Below are 19,669 nucleotides of genomic sequence, written 5' to 3'. Positions count from 1 at the left end.
CAATTCCCACATAATCTTTATAAAGTATCGGATGCTCAAGGCGAGTGTTTCAATAATCTTGGAAATATATTCCAGGTGCAGGGTAAAAGCTACGGGGAGAACACGGTTTCGCCTTGCCAGCTCAACTGTTAAATCTTGGCCTCCATTATGTGTTTCGTATTCATAGTCTGGCAAAAATTGCTCCTAGAGCCTGTAAAGGTTATACGAGCCATAAAGTAAGCGCTTCTTGGGCTCGCTTCCTCGTCGATTTTTTATTAAGCACACGGATATCGCACACAAGGAGAGGAGTTCTGCCTCCTCAGTTCTTCGCTCCAGTTTTGCGCGCCTTTTCCCCTCTTCAATTTCATCCTCGTTCTTTAGCAATATACCCAAGGATCTAGCCCTCCTCTCTGACTTGCGTCTAGGTCCCAAAGCTTCTTGTTCAGCGGTACCTTTTATACCATTAGCTGCCCAACGCGCCCATCCACCATTTACCAGCCACAGTGAAAGGCGAACGGATCCTGTAGTATCCACGGTGAAACGAACGGCGAGATCAAAGTGACTGACGGGAAAGTCACGTGGTGAAAATCCGTTTTATCGACCGTAGGTAAGATTTTGCGGATACTTTTTTTCACCGCAGCTAGGCATTGCTTCGTTTTCTGAAATACTAACCGAGAGAGAAAAACAAATGGAAAATAAACTGTCAATGATGAATTTAAAGTGACGGAATCGTCTGAAATGCGCTAAAAACTTGTCAAATTACCAGTTTTAGGACTTTTCACCCAGATAAAATTTCGCTGGGTCTCCAGTAGCCTGCCTTGTTATTTTATTATGAAGATTCGATGAGAAACAATGTTTCGCTCTCGGTTGTCCAGCGTTTTACTATCAAATGTCCGTGCCAAACTGTCAAACGTTTCCAACCTCCACGTCAGTATATTTAAAAAATTCCGGGCCAAAGACTGCGAGCCTAAACCTGTCGCAGTGGTGAGTTGCGTCTTTCGTTACAACCTATTGTCCTTTTCACAGACCTGTGCATATTATTCAAAATTCAATGAATAATTGATGAGCGTCTGGTGTTACGGATCGAATTACAACTGGCTTATGAATTATTACCCACCGCTATAATACGAGTATATCTATTTTATTATACGTTTGCTAATGTGATAACCGAAATTTTTTGTCAGATTACGACGTCCGTTTCAGCAACCACATCGTCTCGTTACGGAATCAATAGTTTTTGAATCATGAATACCAATTAGGCATCTCTTAATGTGGTTTATTGTCCCGATTTCCACCCTCTCACGGTTGCAAAAATACACGTGCCGTACGTTGTTACAATATTTCGGTCGAAATGTGACAGGTATCGGGGCTTGTTTGGCCACCTTCACAACTGAGCACGCACGTTCTAGTTCGGCATTGTTACGGTATCACATACTGCTCGAAATCGATGCCCTGGAATAAGTTACATGCTTCACGCAGACACAAGCACGCATGCGAGCGCGAATACCTTGTCAATCAAGTGCGGAGTCTGTGAAATAACCACTAATTAAATCTCAGTCGAAAATCTGAGATCGGAACCAGCAGCTACGCAGCACTGAATGTACTTAATTAGCACGAGCGCAATTCGCCGCTGCACGCGTGAACATTCAGGTCGCAGAGATTGTCGCCTTGGTATCAGCATCCGGCTCTAATGAGATAAGCCCCAACGGTCGTGAACAATTAACGGCTGCGCCAACGATTGAGAAGGAATTGAAACACCCGAGTAATCGTCTTCTTCTGGCCCCGCAGGTTCTGTGCGGCTGTGGGTCTCTCGATGGATCAGAAGTAACAGAGGCGGTTTCCCTGGCCATAAATTTGAACCTCAACGGTTTCAAGCCGGAATTTTTCGCGCCCAATACGGAGATCTGCGGGGTGATGGACCACCTCTGCAAGCAGCCTGACAGTAGCGGCGTGGCTCGAAATGCGTTGGTCGAGGCTGCGAGGATCGCGAGGTCAGAGGTCCGTCCGCTCTGCGAGTGCGACTGCAATTCTGGAATCGCCTTAATCCTGCCTGGAGGTTTCGGCTGCGCCAAGACCCTGTGAGTGCCAAGTAAAGAGTGATCATGGAATAGGGAAAGGGACCGGTATTTGACCTCGGATTTACAGGAGTGACTTCGCCACGAAAGGAGCAGAGTGCACGGTTCTGCCAGACCTTGAAAGGGTCATCACAGAGTTCGCTCTCTCCAAGAAACCGATCGGAGCAATTTGCATCGCCCCAGTGCTCGTAGCGAAAGTACTTTGCGGAACGAAGATCACGCTCGGTAAAAGTAGTGAGTGTCTTTGCAATCCGGAGAGGCAGTCACCCTGTAAAGGAGAATAATTGTAGAACTAAACCAAGTAGTTTTACACCAGTTATTTTATACTAAAACTTCGGTACTTTCAGGCCCACCAGAGAAGTGGCCTCACTGTGCGGCGATCGCTGAAGTAAAGAAGATGGGCGCTAAGCATGAGGAACGGAGTGTCACTCAGGTGACTCACTGCAAACAGCACAACGTGTTCAGCACACCTGCCTGGATGTACAACGGGACCTTCGCCGAGGTACATGATGGGATTGGGCGGCTGGTAAAAGCTCTCAAAAAGAAGTTGAAGTAGAGCTGGATTGAGAATTCGTCAATTTTTGTCGTTCTCGTTAGTCCATCGAATGCCTCCATGGTGCCTGCTAAAAATTGTGCATGTCATGAATATATATTTGCTTTATTGTACAGTAATATTCATTAATGCTTTGGGCTTCCGGCTAACTTGTTTTCCGTACGAAATGAAACGCCAGCTCGAATTCTGTACGAATTATGTGACAATGACCGGCGATACAACCGACGTGAGTGATTCCGAGTCACTGTCACATAATTCGTATGGATTCGAACTCGCATTCTGTTTCGGACCGAAAACAAGTTAGCCGGAAGCCTAAAACATTCGTAAACATACGCTACTAGGAGAAGGAAGTAAGGGCTGATGTTGGGTTGGCTCGTCGATTTATAAAATATATAGATAAGAGTTTATTAGCTTATTCGTCCTTTTTTTTCTTCCACTTTTTTTTTCAGTTTTTCATTTTACACTTTTACATTACATCATGTAACACTAGTCACACTACAATAGTCAACAACAAATAATATAACAAATAGCCAACGTCTGCAGCGAAATTTTAGTGATAATACGAATTTACATTTACATGCAATTAGACGATTTTGATTTCGTTGCAGGCATCGACGTATGTATGTAATGGTGGTATAATGATCATTTCCTCACGACGGACTCCCGCGATTTTGTAGAGCGATCCATCCTGAAGAATCTTAATGTTTTGCGATGATATACATAAAATTATAAATGAGGCATCGAGTATGAAGAGTGTGCTTTACTCGACTGATCGTAATGCTTAAAATTTAACTGCGAGGTCAAGACATCAATGATGATTTTGTTACTCGCAAACAACGCGGCGCGAGTCAGTAATATTTGAAACAACCAGAACATTGGAGGGATCTGTATGATTTTTAAAGTCCTGACATTTCGTCGTTGCGTTTTGTTGCGAGCGAAGCTTGCGAGTGGTTCCCGATTCCTAATCCTCTGTACTCGCGTTTCATCTAAAAACGACGTTGCTCCTGACGGATGAAGAGGTCGAGGTCAAAGGGTCGAAGGGTCAGACTTTGGTTCCGATCAAGGCCAGTTTCCGTGGGATGCATCCCTCAGCAAGTCTCGTGTGTCCCGGAGTAGTTGGGACCGTCGCTTCGCTTTTCACGTTCAACTCAGTGCGAGAAGAGGTTCGACGGCCATGCGAGACTTCCTGGACTTGTCTTCTTGGTACTTTTTAAGCTTCAGCAGCTTCCGCTTGCCATTGCTGATTTTCTTCTGCGGAATCTCGGTGGTGGTAAGCTCGGACTCTTCCTCGAGCATCCTGAGGGTCTCGATGATGTTTCTGGGTTCAGCGACGCGGTCCGCAGTCCCATTCTTATTCGCATAGACAATGGACAAGTGAGAGAAGCTGGACTTGGGTGGCGCCGTGATGTCGGCGAAGTCCCGGAAGTTTGCGAAAAAGTCACCACCGCGAACCGGCTGCGGTTTCGGGTTCCTGTAGTAATTCGACTTCGCGCGGGGGTTCAGTCCGTGGAAATAAGGGTTGAAAAGGGTTTCCCCAACGGAGTACTCGTCCTTGTCCTTATCGTCACTGTAGTAGGTCCCTCCCCGAATGACGCCGAAGTTTCCGGAGCCGAGAAGAGGATGGGGCTGGTCCTCAGCGGGTGCATTGTAGGCATCGCGTTCTCTCTGGAAGTATCCCAGGAACCTGTTAGGCCTGTAGTGCTGCTGCTGCTGCTGTTCCTCGTAAGGGAGTCGATGGTTGGTGAAGAGCTGGGCGAAACTCGGGAAGAAGTTTTGACTCTCCGACTCTAGGCTCTTGTCCACGAACTCTCTGCGCAGCCCCGCGTTCTCCGACGATGGAAGGACCTCGGCCCGGTCCTCCAGCTTACCAAGGACCTCAGGCAGCGTCTCGTCCACGATGGCAATCGCCTCCTCGTTCACCGTGTGCTGTGCCGACGCAGACGTCTGGTCACCGGGACTCGATTCCGCCCCATCCGGTTCCATGTACATATCAGAATCGTCGTACTCGTCGCCTCCGGCCTCGGATGCGGCCGCTACGGAATCCTGAAAGTGAAACAGACGCCTTAGCCCCACACTGCAGGACTCTTTCCGAGAAATGGGATCAGTTCGAATGGCCTGCGGGGCCTTGCTGACCCGAAAGCCCCGGGGCCTTGACATTTAAACCATCTTCTCCCGTGCTCCGTACCGATTGGTCGGCGGAGCGTAATGGACGCGTGTATGTGGGCACGCGACTCGGCGTTACTAAATGCGCGGGTTCAAACAGCGATCGATTGCAACACGCGTCGGACACACCTAGCATTGTTACTGATATGTCAGCCACTGACATTGCGCACGAGCTCGTTCCACGGCTCGGTACGTACCGATAGTGCGTTGTAACTGTAACCGTGCGATTCTAGGGCGCACATATGTGCGAGGGATATACATACTGGTTGTGAAATGACTTAAAACTGGAGCAGAGTTGAACGGAATTTGGAACCGGCACCTGCAGCCACAACAAATAGGTAGATACCTATAACCGTTTCGTCAATGAGTTGACGGTCATTTTGGACAATCGGCAGTGGCTTCTTACAGATGCGTCTATTCATGTAATATAATGAAGGCGATGGTGACTGCACACATAAGCAGGTGTATGAGAAATCTCAACGAATGAGGACAGAAACAGAAACGTTCGTTTACCGGTTGACTTCATTCGTAATATACACCACCGATCGGCTTATTGCACGAAGGATTTCTCACGGACTCTAAAAAATGCCGAAATACCGAATAGATCAAAAGTTTGCTGGCCTCGGTCACGATATTCGAATGAAACTCTGCGCGAGCAAGATATTATTCCAGATAATAGTTAATTACGTGATATTGCAGAAATGATTCACCTTTTCTATGGATTACAAAATTTCTATCAAGTGTAAGATTATTATATTTATATACACTTTATATAAATTATTATTCATATTTTTACGCGGCTTCGTCGATGATGGAACAATTTCTACGCCTGTTTATAATGTCTTACAAGCTTTGCCTCAGCTTGGTGCTAATTGCACATAAATTAGACACGGGAATTAAGAGCTGGCGGCTCCGCTAGAGCGCGAGTCTCGAGGAGCGAGGGAAATCAATGTAGTTGTAGTACCTACATTATTTATAACACGAATATGCGGGTGGAGAAATCTGGTTTACGTTGTAAACTACACCGCTGTTGTGCGAAAATCGGCTGGCTCAAGCCGAGTGGTGCACGTCGATCGAAATACGTTTTCACAGGTCAATACGCGCGGTGAACTTGCTTCGCTGAACCGGTGGAGGCTTCAGCCTCTGCGAAATTTGTCAGATATCGATCGCAATTAGCGGAGGTGATTTATCAACGTTATCTCGTGACACAGGGGAACTATGGGTATTTACTTTATCCATTCGTTGACAGGTTAAATCGGTTCAAACATCTATCCTGACCTGGATACAAGTATGTATGTATTAAGTTTAATTGGATTATTGTTAGTTTTTCAATTCCAAAACTTTTTCGTCCAGGATGAGATCGTTCCATAATTATGTACTCCATAGCACTTAAGCGGAGAAGCTACCCTTATTACCTCATGGGCGCCAGCACCCTCAGGAACAGGTGCTCCATCTGAAACAAAGGGAAAGAACCATCAGATAATGAGAAAACATAATTCGATTGCTTTATTTCTAGGCCTAAAGTTCAGCATTCAAGGGAGCTCGATGTTTTCATTCTGGAATATCACGATCGCGTGACACAGGACTATTAAATTAAATCACGTGTACGTAAGAAAAAATAATCAGAAAAAGAAAAAAAAATACATGGTTCTCCCTCGAGGTCGACGAGATAAACTGAGGACGAAGAGTCTTTCCTTTGTCCATATGGATACAAAGATATGTCGAGAACAGAGGCCTGCACACTCGGAGGGTCAAGGATTTGAAGCGACGCATGTGCTAAATTTACATCGAACCCGACCGCAACGGGAGACTTCGGGACAAGAAATGTGAAAGAGAAAAAAAAAAGACGCTGGTGACATTAAAATCCGCGATGACCGTGAAGTGAATAAATTCTTCTCACTTTCTGATCAAGTCGAGTGAAACGGAGAGAACGGATGCGTCGAAAAACGTGGCTGCCCACGCGCATAGAAGCAGGTAAGGTATACCCGATTGAAGAACAATGGCTCTGACCTGATGGCAAGAATTCATTTTACTCTCGTAGAGAATTTCTAGATATATATTGTATATAATAGGCATGCGTGAACGTGGGCGTGACTGTTGTAATGAGTGGATTTAGCATACGAAGGAATGAATAAAAAATTTCAGACTCACTGATTAGTGTAATGCCTCGAGGATTTTTTCCCCCCTAATAATTTTTTATTCATGAATTCTAACGTGGGACGGAAGTGTGTAGAAGCAAATTAGAACTATTGGTTGTTGTTGTACCGAATAAGTGCCCGAGGCGGTGTTTGAGTGAATTATAGCACTTCGTCAATTAGCCATCCGTTCTTGTAGTACCCCGATGGAGGACACTGGGATTGTACAAATTTCTCAACAGTCATGCGTGAATTAATCATTCAAACGAGAAACAGCTGCCCACGTGTATCAATTATGTTATACTGCTGCAGGGATTCGGGAGTTGGGTTCACGTTTCTCGCCCTTCCGATGCGGCTGGTATTTCCGTTAAATAACGCCATTTTTAATAGGAAGGCGCGCGTTTTTAGTGTTTATAATGTCACGGATTACACGAGGCTAATTGTCAGCTTGTCACGCATGCATAAGAGACTCGCTGCAGAACCGAGAAGCGAGCTATCGCGATGTGATTAATTATTACACACTGAACTCGCAGGATGTTAATTGGCCATGGCGGGTCACTGGCCTGCAGAATTAATCATGGTGTGCGGCGGCTTTTTACCGTAAGAGAAAGTAAATCGCGTTCAGTCTACACTCGACAATTCAACAGGGTCCAAACGTCCCGGCGAAGAATCCTGCTCGCTTTAGGTATTATTATACGTCCCACAGATTTCACTGATTTCTCGGGCGCAGATCGCGAAAAATACTTCGCTCGGTGATGATTTCCCGTCATTGGTATTAACAAGTACCTTGGCAATTTTACGCCGTTTTTCGAAAAAGTAACGGTAGGATTTCGGATGATCGAATCCTTTCTGCTCTCCCGTAAAATCGCGTTTAGCAACGGGCCAAATCTGAGCCACAGATCGGTAACCGGCTTTGTAACGACCAGCCGCAGCACCGGCAGCGTTGAAGCCGAACAATCGACAGCCTTCACATTTTCAGATGAGAAAGTTAGTAGCATCGATATGTACTCTGCAGCCGGTGTTTGCGCTCGCCCGAGAGATTCAGCAGCCGGGGGCGAATTTGCTTGAATTTCGATCGTATCTGCGGATACGAATCCGCGACTCGAGTAGATGGGACCAACGATGAATGATCGACCGATCAATCGAAATCGACAGCACTTCAAACCGTTCGATTCGTTCTAACCTTGACACCGTAGATCTCGTTCTCACAGAACAATCCTGTCTTGCGGGTGCGTCAATTATAGTTTCCCTCCATTACGAGAAAACTGCCTCAGGTTAATCCTGGTCGCCGAGGGGCTTTATCTGGCTATTGATCCACGGGAATTAGAAATTTAAGGCCTAGCACCTTGGACAGAATGACTTGCTCTTGACAAACATGGAGTTTCTTCGACGTGGCAAGAGTCCAAAATTTCTACCACCGATTGGGAATTTGGGAACATGACTTGGGAACACGAAGACAATGTTACATTAGGATGATAGTTAGTTTGGTTGGCACAATTTTGATGGTGGCTTTTTTTTCTCTTAACATTCAGTCATCTTGCACTTTATTCGTGATAAGCTGATTATAAGCTGACAGCTGTGAAACCAGTCTTTGGGAAACTTGATGTGCTTCCTGCGATCGTAGTAAGACAGCATTTGAGAGTACCTAAGATTGACGATTCTAGTCGCAAGCGTGTCAACAGTTAGTCCATTTCCCATTCCATTCGTATTACGATCGCAACATCAAGATAAGTGAAGAAATCTCGAGGTTTTTTGACGCAGGGATGACACGAACGATAGTGTTTATGATAACCCGGGTAATTGCAACCAGGCGCCGAGTGTTCTGGATGGTAAAAACCGTCGAGTGATGCGTAATGGATGTCAGGGAGGAATGATGGATGTACGTGCAGAGTTGGCGGAGACGGCGATCGGCTATGAGAGCAAGTATTTCCACGTCTGGATCATGTTATACTCCGGATGACAAGGTGCGCGGTAATCACGTCACGACCATTCGAGTGATCATTGTACCTATAACGAAGCTTAAGCAGGTGCGCATTAAATTAATATTTGTAAACTCGTTAGCCGCGTTTACGTTGGCGTATAAAGCAATTAGCGAGGTTAAATGAGAATTCCTGCTCATTTCTGCAGAGCGAAGGACTGTTCGCCTCGCATTTCTCCGTTCCGAGAGAGCGAAAAATTCTTCTTAAATTTATAAATAATCAACGTTCCCGCAATCCCTGGATTCCCGTACGGGCCCCGTTTATACTGTACGGCGATTATGAATGCTGGTCTACACAATTGCAATGCGACAAATTGAATAAGTGGAAAAGTGAGTAAACACGTTAACGGTAGCTGCTAGGTACGTGAACATGATCGTAGAAATGATACGGCCAGAGTGATACACACGTAATAACATCGTCAACCATACTGACGTTATATTATACGCGATTTAAGTTCTTCAACGGTTATTATATACCAACTTTTCTACGATCGTATAACTCCGGTTATAACTGCCTTCGTAATTACCCCTTGTTTCGCAATTCTTAAAAGATGTCTTAAGATCCTATAAACGTCTAACGAGAATCTCGAATCCAGCTTCTTTGATTTACACACCAATCAAGCTCGTCTCTCAACCTAACCGCAGACAATGTCTAATGCAACTCTGACCCAGGTAAGCTATAATCTATTAATGAGTCAATAATCATGCAAATTGATGATCATTATAGTTCACGATCATTACGGCGACAAATTGACTCATCACTCATATCGTGTCATCCCCAAAGAGGGGAACTTTTATGAAGATTCATCATCCGTCGTATGCGCGAGACTCTTTATAAATACACATGTAATTATTTCAATAGGTACGCAATTATTGGGTTAAAACTAATGATTAACGTTGATCGATACATGACTTCATTAGGCTCGATACTTCTATACATCACGATCATTAATTAGCACGTTTCGCTCAGCCCCTTGATCCGCCGCGGGCAATGAGGTATACCTACTCACATTTAATCGAGGATCGTGAACCAAAAAATTGATACTACATGTACGGATGTAAATTGAAACGTGCAGCGAGATGTTCCCGAAGTAGTTGAACCAGTGAAAGCATTTCTCACTCCACAAAACGTAAGTATCGCAGTCGAACAATAATTGCGTTAAGGAATTACAAACTTTCGCAGGAGGCGCATGTCTGGTGGGAAAATGAGCGGTAACTACTTTTGAAGCCAAAAAGAAGATGTGGCTTAAATTGCATATCGTTCTTCCCCTCCATTTCTCCAAACTTGACGAGAGAGAGAGAGAGAGAGAGAGGGGCAGACAAAAAAAAATTCCAAAGCGAAAGAACTCCGGAATGTTATTATACCGGTACGCGCGAAAAGGAGTCCAATGAATCGAGAGGCTGGATCAACGTATAATTATAAACCAGGTGAAAGTGCCATCCAGCTGCGAGGACCCGGTGAGCGAGAGTCGAGATACCGTCTCTCGAGATCGGCGGGAACGGGCACCGGACACTGGGTTCTACATTGCCAAGGCCAATCAGGTACGCAGGTAGACGTACCTAAGACCGCACATTGCCGCCGGCTCGATCTTTCTCTGGTAAATACCGCTTCAACTGGGTCAGTGATGTCGATTATATCCGCCAAATCGGCATCGACGGGTATCCAGTCGATTTCAGGGTAGGATCACTGGACGTACTTGAAGACACGAGGAAGATCTCCCGGTCACCTTCAATCAATCGATCCTTTCGTGGTATCACACGATCCACGTGGATCTATCAAAATTTCGTAGGTACGGAGTAGTTCTTGCACCATACTGGATTTTCTGCAACGGTTTACGTTACGTCAATACAGAAGAGATTCTGGGCCGACGTAAGGCTGTCGTGTCTATTACGAATTACGATAGAAAGTCATTCAAGCATGATGCTGATACCCTATAAATTGCGCGATACGAAATCTGAGGAAATAAACTTCAGGTCTACGATTAGGGTAAATCTTGGAGCACCGTTAAGTGCTCAACGTGAGATCCGAGGATTCGGTAATTCTCTAAAAGTTGATGACGCTATTCATATTGGAAAAGACGTCAAGACTCCGTAAATTATTTCTGGGTATGAAAGGTTCTCGGTAAAAAGTCAGCGAATAATGTAGAATCAAGACAATTGTACAATTTAAAAACTATCCGACACTATCGGTTTGTTTCTTGATCATTCAAATCATGGATCTCTCGAGGCCTGTTCTAACGAACCAGCAAAGTGTTCTAACAATTCACACAATCAATACAAACGGTACCCGTTGATCGACGTTCGATTTCACGTTTGGGACGGTAACAGGTGAAATTGAATGAACGGCCAAGCTGCGTTTGGACGAATTTCTCGCGATTGCAGGACAATAACCGCTATTTAAATTGGGTCGAGATAGCTTGTGGCCGTTGAAGAACGTGACATTGTCTCGAAACACGTTACCGGTGTGGTTCTTACGCCACGACCCGAGATCGTTTACCAGCGGTCCGTGTAGACGAGAATTCTCTCGGCGCTGAAACTGTTGACGGGCAAAAAGGGGTCCTGACAACGGCACAACGTCCTTCGTCTTGACGAATTCTCTTTCGAGATTCTACAGAGTCCGTGAGAAGCACACGTATAACATTTTTTTCCCCATCCCCGATATGTAATGTATAATTCCCGAGTATAATGCGCGCAGCATTAAATCGACCGATTGAAAGGTTCCGGATACACGATCATTGCAGGCTCTGTGATGACTTTGAGTTATTACAAGGTCAGTGAATCTTTGAAAGACGGAAGTTTTGCCGATACTTCGAGCCGAAAATTGGATCAGCGACCGCGACCTTTGATCGGTATTATTAAGCGTCAACGATTATCGATTTCTGTACAAATTATAATATGCGGAATCGAACCAGCTGGAAATTCCGATACGAGTCAGATTATTTGCACGTTTCATTGCCGAGTCGTTTTCTTCTCCGGGTCTCGATGGGTCGATAAAATGATTTCACTGAACTTAGAACCCAAGACGCGGATGAGATCCCGTCGATTTATGGCGGCGCTCATGATTATCTGCACGTGCGATCTACCGTCCAATAAAGATCTATGATCTGCCGTGGTTTATTAACTTCGCTACCGTGGATCCGAGCGAACCACAGCGACTCTACGGATCGTGGAGAAAGGTTGCACCGTCAACTTCCGGGTGGTTCGATGCCGTCACGACTGTCCGACGAACCAGTCGGAGGATCAGATGAACACAAGGCACCGCCGTCGAGTCTTGAAGCTCGTGTCAAACCGCCCACCACTTTCTGCAGATCGGTTTTAATTTTTGTTTTGACAGAATTGACGTAGTCGAGAAACCGGCGAGTAACTCCGGGAGCGATCCAATTCCACCCACCACCGTCAAAACGGTAATCAATAGGTAACCGACCCACATTGTTGCACCGTCACAAGTTCTACACAACTTGCGTGAACGGTGCGCAACTTATCTACACGATCGGTGATTGAGACACTCGCGTAAGGCGCATACTACAAGTAGAGCGATCGACTAATGCGTTACGATAATGTGACGTATGACACGGGACACGGTGAACAATGATAGTCGGTTATCAACTATCAACAATAGTCGGAGGTCTGTCGTTCCGTATAATCGAGGCAAAAGTTCTACGTTGTCAAAAAAGAAAGTAGGAACGCAGCGATAAGTTTTTAGAGACTCACTTTTCCCGAACTTCTGGTCAGCCGGACACATTCCGAGCAAAACTGTTCCACGAATGCGTAAGTCAGGGTAATATCAGCCTGTCGACGTATTCTGGTTAGACCAGCTCGAGCCTCACGACTAGAATAGCAAATTGCTAAACGGTAGTGACATGACTTCGATAAATGTTCGTTGTCGGCGACTGGCCGCCGGGGTTTATTGCAGCAATTGCTTTATCGCGTGAAGAGCGCCGGTTTGTTGTACTTTGTTATGCGTGAATGTCATTGTTACACGGTCATAACAGCATGGATGAGTTACTCTTAGTACGTGTCATGCGGTACCATCGGTACATATACTTTCGTTCCAGGAGGAGCTTTTTTCTCAATTGTCGTTAATACGGGCAGAGAAATTGTGTGTCTCTGAACGGTGCACACGGTGCTTGATCAGGCAACCGTTTCCGCAACTCACGTTAGGTACGCCGACGGTTGACGACGCGGTCGTTCTTCTTTGCTGGTCACGCGACCTCGACGACAGGGACTCGTAATCCTTGGGCCCATCACGCTTCAGCGAGCTACCATCCGTTGATAAACTCACGGTGCCGGAGAATTGCGATAGACTTCTAAGTGGCTGTTGTGTATTTAGTAGAAAGACAGGAGAGCTTTCTTTTTCGTTTGGCATAATGGCGATTGACATCAAACCCGGTCGACTTGTCCGTAGTCGAACATGCGGTACAATATATTGATTGGATTTGATAACGAGAGAATGAACGCAACGTCTAGAATGGAAGTGACTTTCATCGGAAGTCGACAATCGTAGAATCATCATCATCATTATCATCATTGTGTAATCTACCAGCGAAGCTATGTAGCCGACTGTCCACGGTTGAAAGAGAGGCAAATAAAAAGAGGAAAAAGGACAGGGAGAGTTGAAAGGGAGGGACTTTCGTTTGTTGTAACCCGCCAGCAGCAGCTCACGGGGAAATTATTCACATCCACTACGAAGCGTTTGAAACTGATCACATATCAGCATCGTCGAAAATAAACACATTCGCATAATGCTACAAATGAGGGGCCACCATGATACTTATACGCATACTATATCGACATAATTGAGAGTCACACGTCACTTTCTACTTCGCGTTTTTACCAAACGATCCGCACTGTGCGGTGGCGTTTGTTCGCTTCCATCGTGCCATGCCTTGGTAAGGAAACCATCCGTGTTCCACCTCCTGGGACACCTTGAAGCGTGGGTGCGCGTATTTTCACTTCCGGTTATATACTAAGACAATCGTTAATGATTCTGAACGATGATGACGAAGGATTCGTGTCTTGTAAACGTGATTCTTTGGAACTGCTCACAGCTTTTTCATCTCTCATGCACTTTCCATAAAACCGGATTGATCGTAATTGCGATATCGTCAACTGTACGCACGCGATCGACCGAGAGACCTCGATATTTGCGGTTAATTTTCCGTACCTCCGCACTTCTTGGTTATATACAGAGAAAAATCACTTGGGGCGTCGCTAATTTCACCGCGCGGTAAAATACGGGCTGCTCTTGTCCTCGGAGAAAGTTAAGACCCTCGACCATCGAGATCTCTTTTCGCATCGAGAGATCGGTGGGATTGGTAATATTGTTATTGACGGTAAATTTATTTCTCTTCTTTCGCCTCTCTTGAATCAGATTCGCTCATCGTCAGTCCGGCACGATAAATTTTTGCATCGCTATATTATTATAATGCGCCACTTGACTAAAGAACGATCCTCCATCGGTCCAGCTCATTAGTATCAGTACTCAGACTGACTCCATTGACCTGTAATTCATAGAAAGTGATCGCATAATTGTTCCTTCAGTGGAAAGGATTATTCAATACGGAAGTAAAAAACTTCTGATCGTAAGACGTGCGGTTGCGTTTTTGCTCCTGTACTATACGGATAAGAAAAAAAAAAAAAAATGGAAACACGATGCATATCGATGTTTGTCCTACTGATCCCCATGAAAATCAGATTCAATCATATAGCAATGTTCATCATACAGAATTTGAATTGAAAGAAGGTGCAAATTCAAATGCGACGAGAATCGTGGTACAGTAACTGCAAAAATTGTTCTGCAAGTAGTTGCACTCTCTGGGTATGATTATTCCTCACAACTGGCCAAGTCTCTCAGGGAATTCGAGATCGCATGCAATGACAAGCTGCGTGGCGGAGAGAATTGATTATACCGTGATCCCATCGTTGGACTCTGCACGCGACGGAATCGCAATTCGACTCGGGATGAGACTGATTGTAATATTCCTGACGAGTCATGACGGTGCGTGTGCAGCGACGGTGGTCCGCACTTGAGTGAGAAAAGAAAAAAAAAAAAACAAATAAATAAAATAAAAATTCTGCAGGGATCAGGTTGATAATTGAACGAATCGCACGGACTTTTATAACAAGATTGCAGACGAAGAGAGAAACGGAGGTACAGCGAGAGAGCGGGATTTATTACACGCCTATCCGGCAGGCATGGCACCGTTGTCTGCAAGATGTCTCGTAATTTCGTGCAATAACCGCGGCGAGTCGGTCTCTTCGTAGATACGTCTAGCCGTAATAGATACCAAGAGCGTAATCGCGAGCCTCGCAAAATATGCGCGTCGTGACGCCGTACGTTCTGGTAAACATTTCCGGGTGCGCTCTCACGGGTCTTTCTACTCCCGTAGCCAGCCGCCTGCAGGACTGAAATACCGCAAAAAATGCAAGCACACACTTCTCGCAAGATCGGCGGAGCCAGCTATCCCCGCAGAAAACACGTCTTTGTTCGTCGCGGAAGCTGCTGGTTTCAGCTGATACGTCAGTTGAAATTGCGCGTTTGGAGGAGCAGTCGGTTTCTTTCTTTCCTCGAATTCCGAACAGAAAAAGGTGAATAAGAGCGGCGACGATCATTACAGCCACTTATTGAATCGATCTAGAATTTGCACCGCGGCACCTCGGATTCAGTTGAAACCTCGAGCAGTCGGAACACGAGTGAAATAATTAATGAACCTGCGATTGTTCGCATGCCTGGCCGAGTCGCGAGAGGTGAGATTGACGTGATTTGTGGGCCGGCAGGTATTCTCCTCACTTCAGGACCGATCTCTGGGTTGGCACTCGCACAGACAGAGCGGCAGCTCCGATCCGGTTATGAGCGATTACGTGCCGACGGAGATCCTGACGCACTCTTAAATGGTCAGAGCAATGAGGAACTCGTACGTTACACCGAGCAGATATGGAGTGACTAGCTCGCGGTGGAAAAGCTCTGTGAGAGAATCCGGACGGTCCAAACGTTTAGCCGTCGTCCTGCGAGCCGAAAGAATGCGGCTGCTCGACGTGTTTGTTCCGCGATTAGTTTGATGCTGGGTAAACTATTAGGTAATTAACCTGAACATTGCAGCGGTGGTAACCTGGGCGTGCGCTAATAGCAGCTCGTGGATAAGAACTTGACAAATTAGGCGGACGCGTCGCTATGAAACCAGAAACTAATCGGTAGGTAAAACTTCCTTACGTAACGAAGTGAAATTTTCAACAGCAACCGAGGATGCGATTTTTCGGTAAACACAAGCGTTGATCCTAATCCCCCTTTAATAATTCATCGAACAAGCGAAACACTTGGAATCCTTATCCCGCAGGCGAATATTTCTACGGAATAACTTGTTACAGATACAGCTCGCACGATCTTAATTCCGTGAAAAATCTCAAGGCACTCGCACAATCAATACACATGTTTCAGAGCAAGGACAAGCCTCGGTTCGTTACATCAAAATTACAACGCTCGAGTATTCTCCGCAATCGTCTCTCTCTTTCTCTGGGTATGCTTCAGCTGTTGCAAATTACATATCGCGAACGCAAATTAGCCGGCTACTGCACAGAAAGATTTATTTAAAATTTTTTACCGTATTCCATCTCCGGCTGTTTTTATTACGGAAATGAACAGCTCCCTGATTCTGCACACACATGTTCACGTTTTTTGTTGTTTCAGTTGTTGTTTTTTTCAACCTACTAACACATGCGCAGTTTATCGTTAGAACTAGCTATAGCTGGGCCTAAAATTATCGTCAGTGAGTGATTGGCGGAGTGGTGGAAGTTAAAAATTGCGTTTACGACTCCAGCGGAGTCTTTCGAGTCGGTCCAAGAGGTTCGCATAATAAATACGCATGCTGGATAGCTTGAATATAGATACCTATGGCAGAATGGTAGCAACTCCCGATTCAATTAGGACGCCGGTTGCAGCGGGCGAGTAAAACGATCGTTTCTGATTTACAACCGGCGTCGCATGTTCTCATATTATGCATGTTTATGCCCTGCCCTATACCGCTGGAAATTTCAATCTGTAAAATTATTTTTAAGTCGAACAGCGCGCAAAGTGGTGCCTGCGATAACTTCGATGCTAATAGGCTAGAATAACGACGGGCTAATGATCTCGGGCACCCGAGGCGGAGCTGGATTCTCGAAGTAAAAATCGTTTCACAAACGCACTGACACAATGGCTGCGCAAAAAGGTATCGACGCTTTGCTCGCGGAAGAGCTGACTGTGCTACGGTTGGGTATAAACTAAGAAAGTAAAACGTCGCGGTCGCAGGAAGGGACAGTTTTTGATACCGTAGAACCGAGGAGAGCATTACGTCACGGAATCTGCGGTGCAGGCACGTTTTTGCGATTTAACATAGTTTTCGGCGCGGCTCGGCAATTACACGCCCTGCATAATCGCCGGCCCAATGTACGTACCTACTTTCTCTGCGAATATAACCGAACGTGTAGCTTGCAGTGTGTCAAAATACGTGTGTGTTTGTGTGTGTGTATTATACTTTTCATTATACGATGCTGATTACCGTGGATATACAAGAACTATGGAGTAAATGAAACCTTGACTCGTTTACGTGCGTCTTTTTCCATCACGTACGCGACTGTGCAGCACCTGTCACGCGAATCGTCTCGAAATCCATAAAACCGGCTTACGTATATACGATATCAACGTAAGCTTGAATTCGTTTACCCGATGAAAGAAATTTCAAGAAAAATCCAATTGATACAGCGGCTGCTTGCTTCCTTCAAACCGTGAAAGCAAGCAGATCTTTTTGCCGATGCTTCGTTACAGGCTATCTGCTGTTACAGGTTACCCACTCCAAGATTCGGAGCGAACAAAAAATATTCAGTATGAATGATTTCCACCTTCGCTCTCGGAAACTCTGCGGTTTTCGATTGCGCAATAAATTTGCTGCGCGAAAAACGCGGTGTGGATTTAGAGAGACTTAAACGGTCGCTTGATCACGCGAAACCGGCGGATAGTACCGGGCTTAGATACGATACGAGGATCGCGTTTCTTCTTGTCGCAGGTTTTCATCGATTAGTGAAACGTAAGAAAGTGAATCAACATTCGTTTTCTACTATTAATACAATTTTTCACTCATTTGATCAGGTACAGACTTATCCCGCAGTTTTCACATGCACCGCATCGACGTTCGATCTTGCATCTTTACAAAAATATGGTGATATTTGTGCACAATGCTTCTTTATTTATCATCAATTGCTGACGGTCAATAAAATAATAAATATCTGTGCGTAGGTCTGAAATTAATTTCGTTCAAAGCACCGATCGTTGTGTTTCCTCAGTTTGAAGAAATGACGTTCGTGTATAAAAAACAATTTCGATTAATTTAGAGTCAACTGTCGATCTTCCCGTTCCAGCAATCAACTTCCCTGAAGTTATTTTCTTTGCGACAACTACGACTTGAGAAAAGTCGTCAATATTACGTAAAGTGGATAGCTTTTCCATGATCGGCGCTCAGGCTAGCCGCAACGATTCGACTGCAGTGTAAGACCGCAGCTTTTTTCGTGCGAGCTTTGCATCGCACAGCCCGATCCCGAGGGAGTCACGTCGCCGTCCGCGCAGACGGAGGTCCGTCTCTGCACGTGCTTGTAATTTAGCCGCAGCCACATCGCAGAATCGTGATTTACGCAGCGCGGAGTCAGCCGCAGTCATTCTAGCCGCGATGTAATAGCTTCCGCGTCTCACAATCGGCTCTGATCGCGGCTTTTCCGCACGTATGATGCCTGACTCATCGCGCAGCGATTTTCGCAACAGTCGGAAAATCGCTGCGTGCGGCTGCGATTTGCGCGCGAAAAATTTCGCAACTTAATTATACAAGATAGAGCCGCCGAAGGACTCGCGCGAGTCAATTTAATCCGAGCTAATAAATATCTGCCGGCGCGGCAAACGACTGCACAGTAAATCAGACAGCTTGCAAGCTAATTGCATCGCACGGTTCTGGATTTTGCACGGACTTCACACCGTCTTAATTGAAAAACCAACCTGCATTGCCGTCACCTTGGCTTCAGGTCTTCCGGTCGCGGCAACGGGGTGTCGACATAAACCCGAGATTAGAACGTTATCGCCTTTCGCATATGCCAATAAACTTTGCCCACGGATCCAGAGATCAGTCGCGGTCGTATAATCCTTGCGAATCGCTTCCGGCGGTGATATTAATGCGATACGATTATACGCATTTTACGTGTCATTTCGTTGCAACAGCATTTAATACAGTCTCGCTGATGATGATTATCATTTTGGGATACATATGTATGCCGCTAAATTTCTACAGTCGCAGATTTCACTGCATGGTTTTTAATTTAATTTCGACTGAAGGTGTTTTTTTTTTTTTTCTTTTACTTCATTTCTTCAGGTCACTGCACCAAATTTGATTTAGGATCGGAGAAAGCTGTCCGATTTGACTAAAAACCAGGATTCGAAGGTGTACAAGGATTTAACCAAGCTCGTTAATTTTTACGTATTACATTCACGACGTGACCAACTTTCCATCCTAAAATTTATCCAGCAGTGGTCGAACGGAGACGTGAAAAAAATAATTTTATTCAACGTCGAGAATCGAAGTGTGAGAATATCGGTGACGCGAATCAACTACAAAATATCGATAAATAGATTTCTTTCGACTAAGAGAAGTCCCTGTGCCGCTCTGAGTAGGTACCCAAATATCTAAATAACAAATTTTACGATTATAGGATAGGTAGTTTTGTCAGCGATAATTGACGCAGACGAGTGAAAAAGCGTTATAATATCGGATTC

At 45.4% G+C, this 19,669-nt stretch overlaps 2 protein-coding genes across 3 annotated transcripts in view; one reads left to right on the top strand and one right to left on the bottom strand.

The window, feature by feature from the left end:
• The first annotated feature begins 831 nt into the window (after nucleotides 1-831).
• On the top strand, nucleotides 832-2,690 carry LOC124185581 (putative glutamine amidotransferase-like class 1 domain-containing protein 3B, mitochondrial). Its single transcript, XM_046576456.1, has 4 exons — nucleotides 832-963; nucleotides 1,630-2,057; nucleotides 2,125-2,288; nucleotides 2,402-2,690. Exons 1-4 carry the CDS (start codon nucleotides 832-834, stop codon nucleotides 2,608-2,610), a joined length of 933 nt encoding a protein of 310 aa, XP_046432412.1. The 3' UTR covers nucleotides 2,611-2,690.
• Nucleotides 2,691-3,439: 749 nt separating this feature from the next.
• LOC124184654 overlaps nucleotides 3,440-19,669 on the bottom strand; it is a 40,144-nt gene continuing 23,914 nt past the window's right edge. For both annotated transcript variants that reach the window (XM_046574607.1, XM_046574606.1), the window contains 2 exons: nucleotides 6,186-6,223; nucleotides 3,440-4,650 (listed from right to left, as the gene is read on the bottom strand). In XM_046574607.1, coding sequence (XP_046430563.1) covers nucleotides 3,751-4,650; nucleotides 6,186-6,223 — 938 coding nt within the window. In that variant the 3' untranslated portion in view covers nucleotides 3,440-3,750. The remainder of the gene's footprint in view (nucleotides 4,651-6,185; nucleotides 6,224-19,669) is intronic.

The sequence above is a fragment of the Neodiprion fabricii genome, chromosome 6, assembly GCF_021155785.1.
Source record: "Neodiprion fabricii isolate iyNeoFabr1 chromosome 6, iyNeoFabr1.1, whole genome shotgun sequence".
In the NCBI taxonomy this organism is placed as follows: Eukaryota; Metazoa; Arthropoda; class Insecta; order Hymenoptera; family Diprionidae; genus Neodiprion; species Neodiprion fabricii.
The sequence above is the reverse complement of the archived record's forward strand: the minus strand, read 5'-3'. Positions and strand labels throughout refer to the sequence as shown.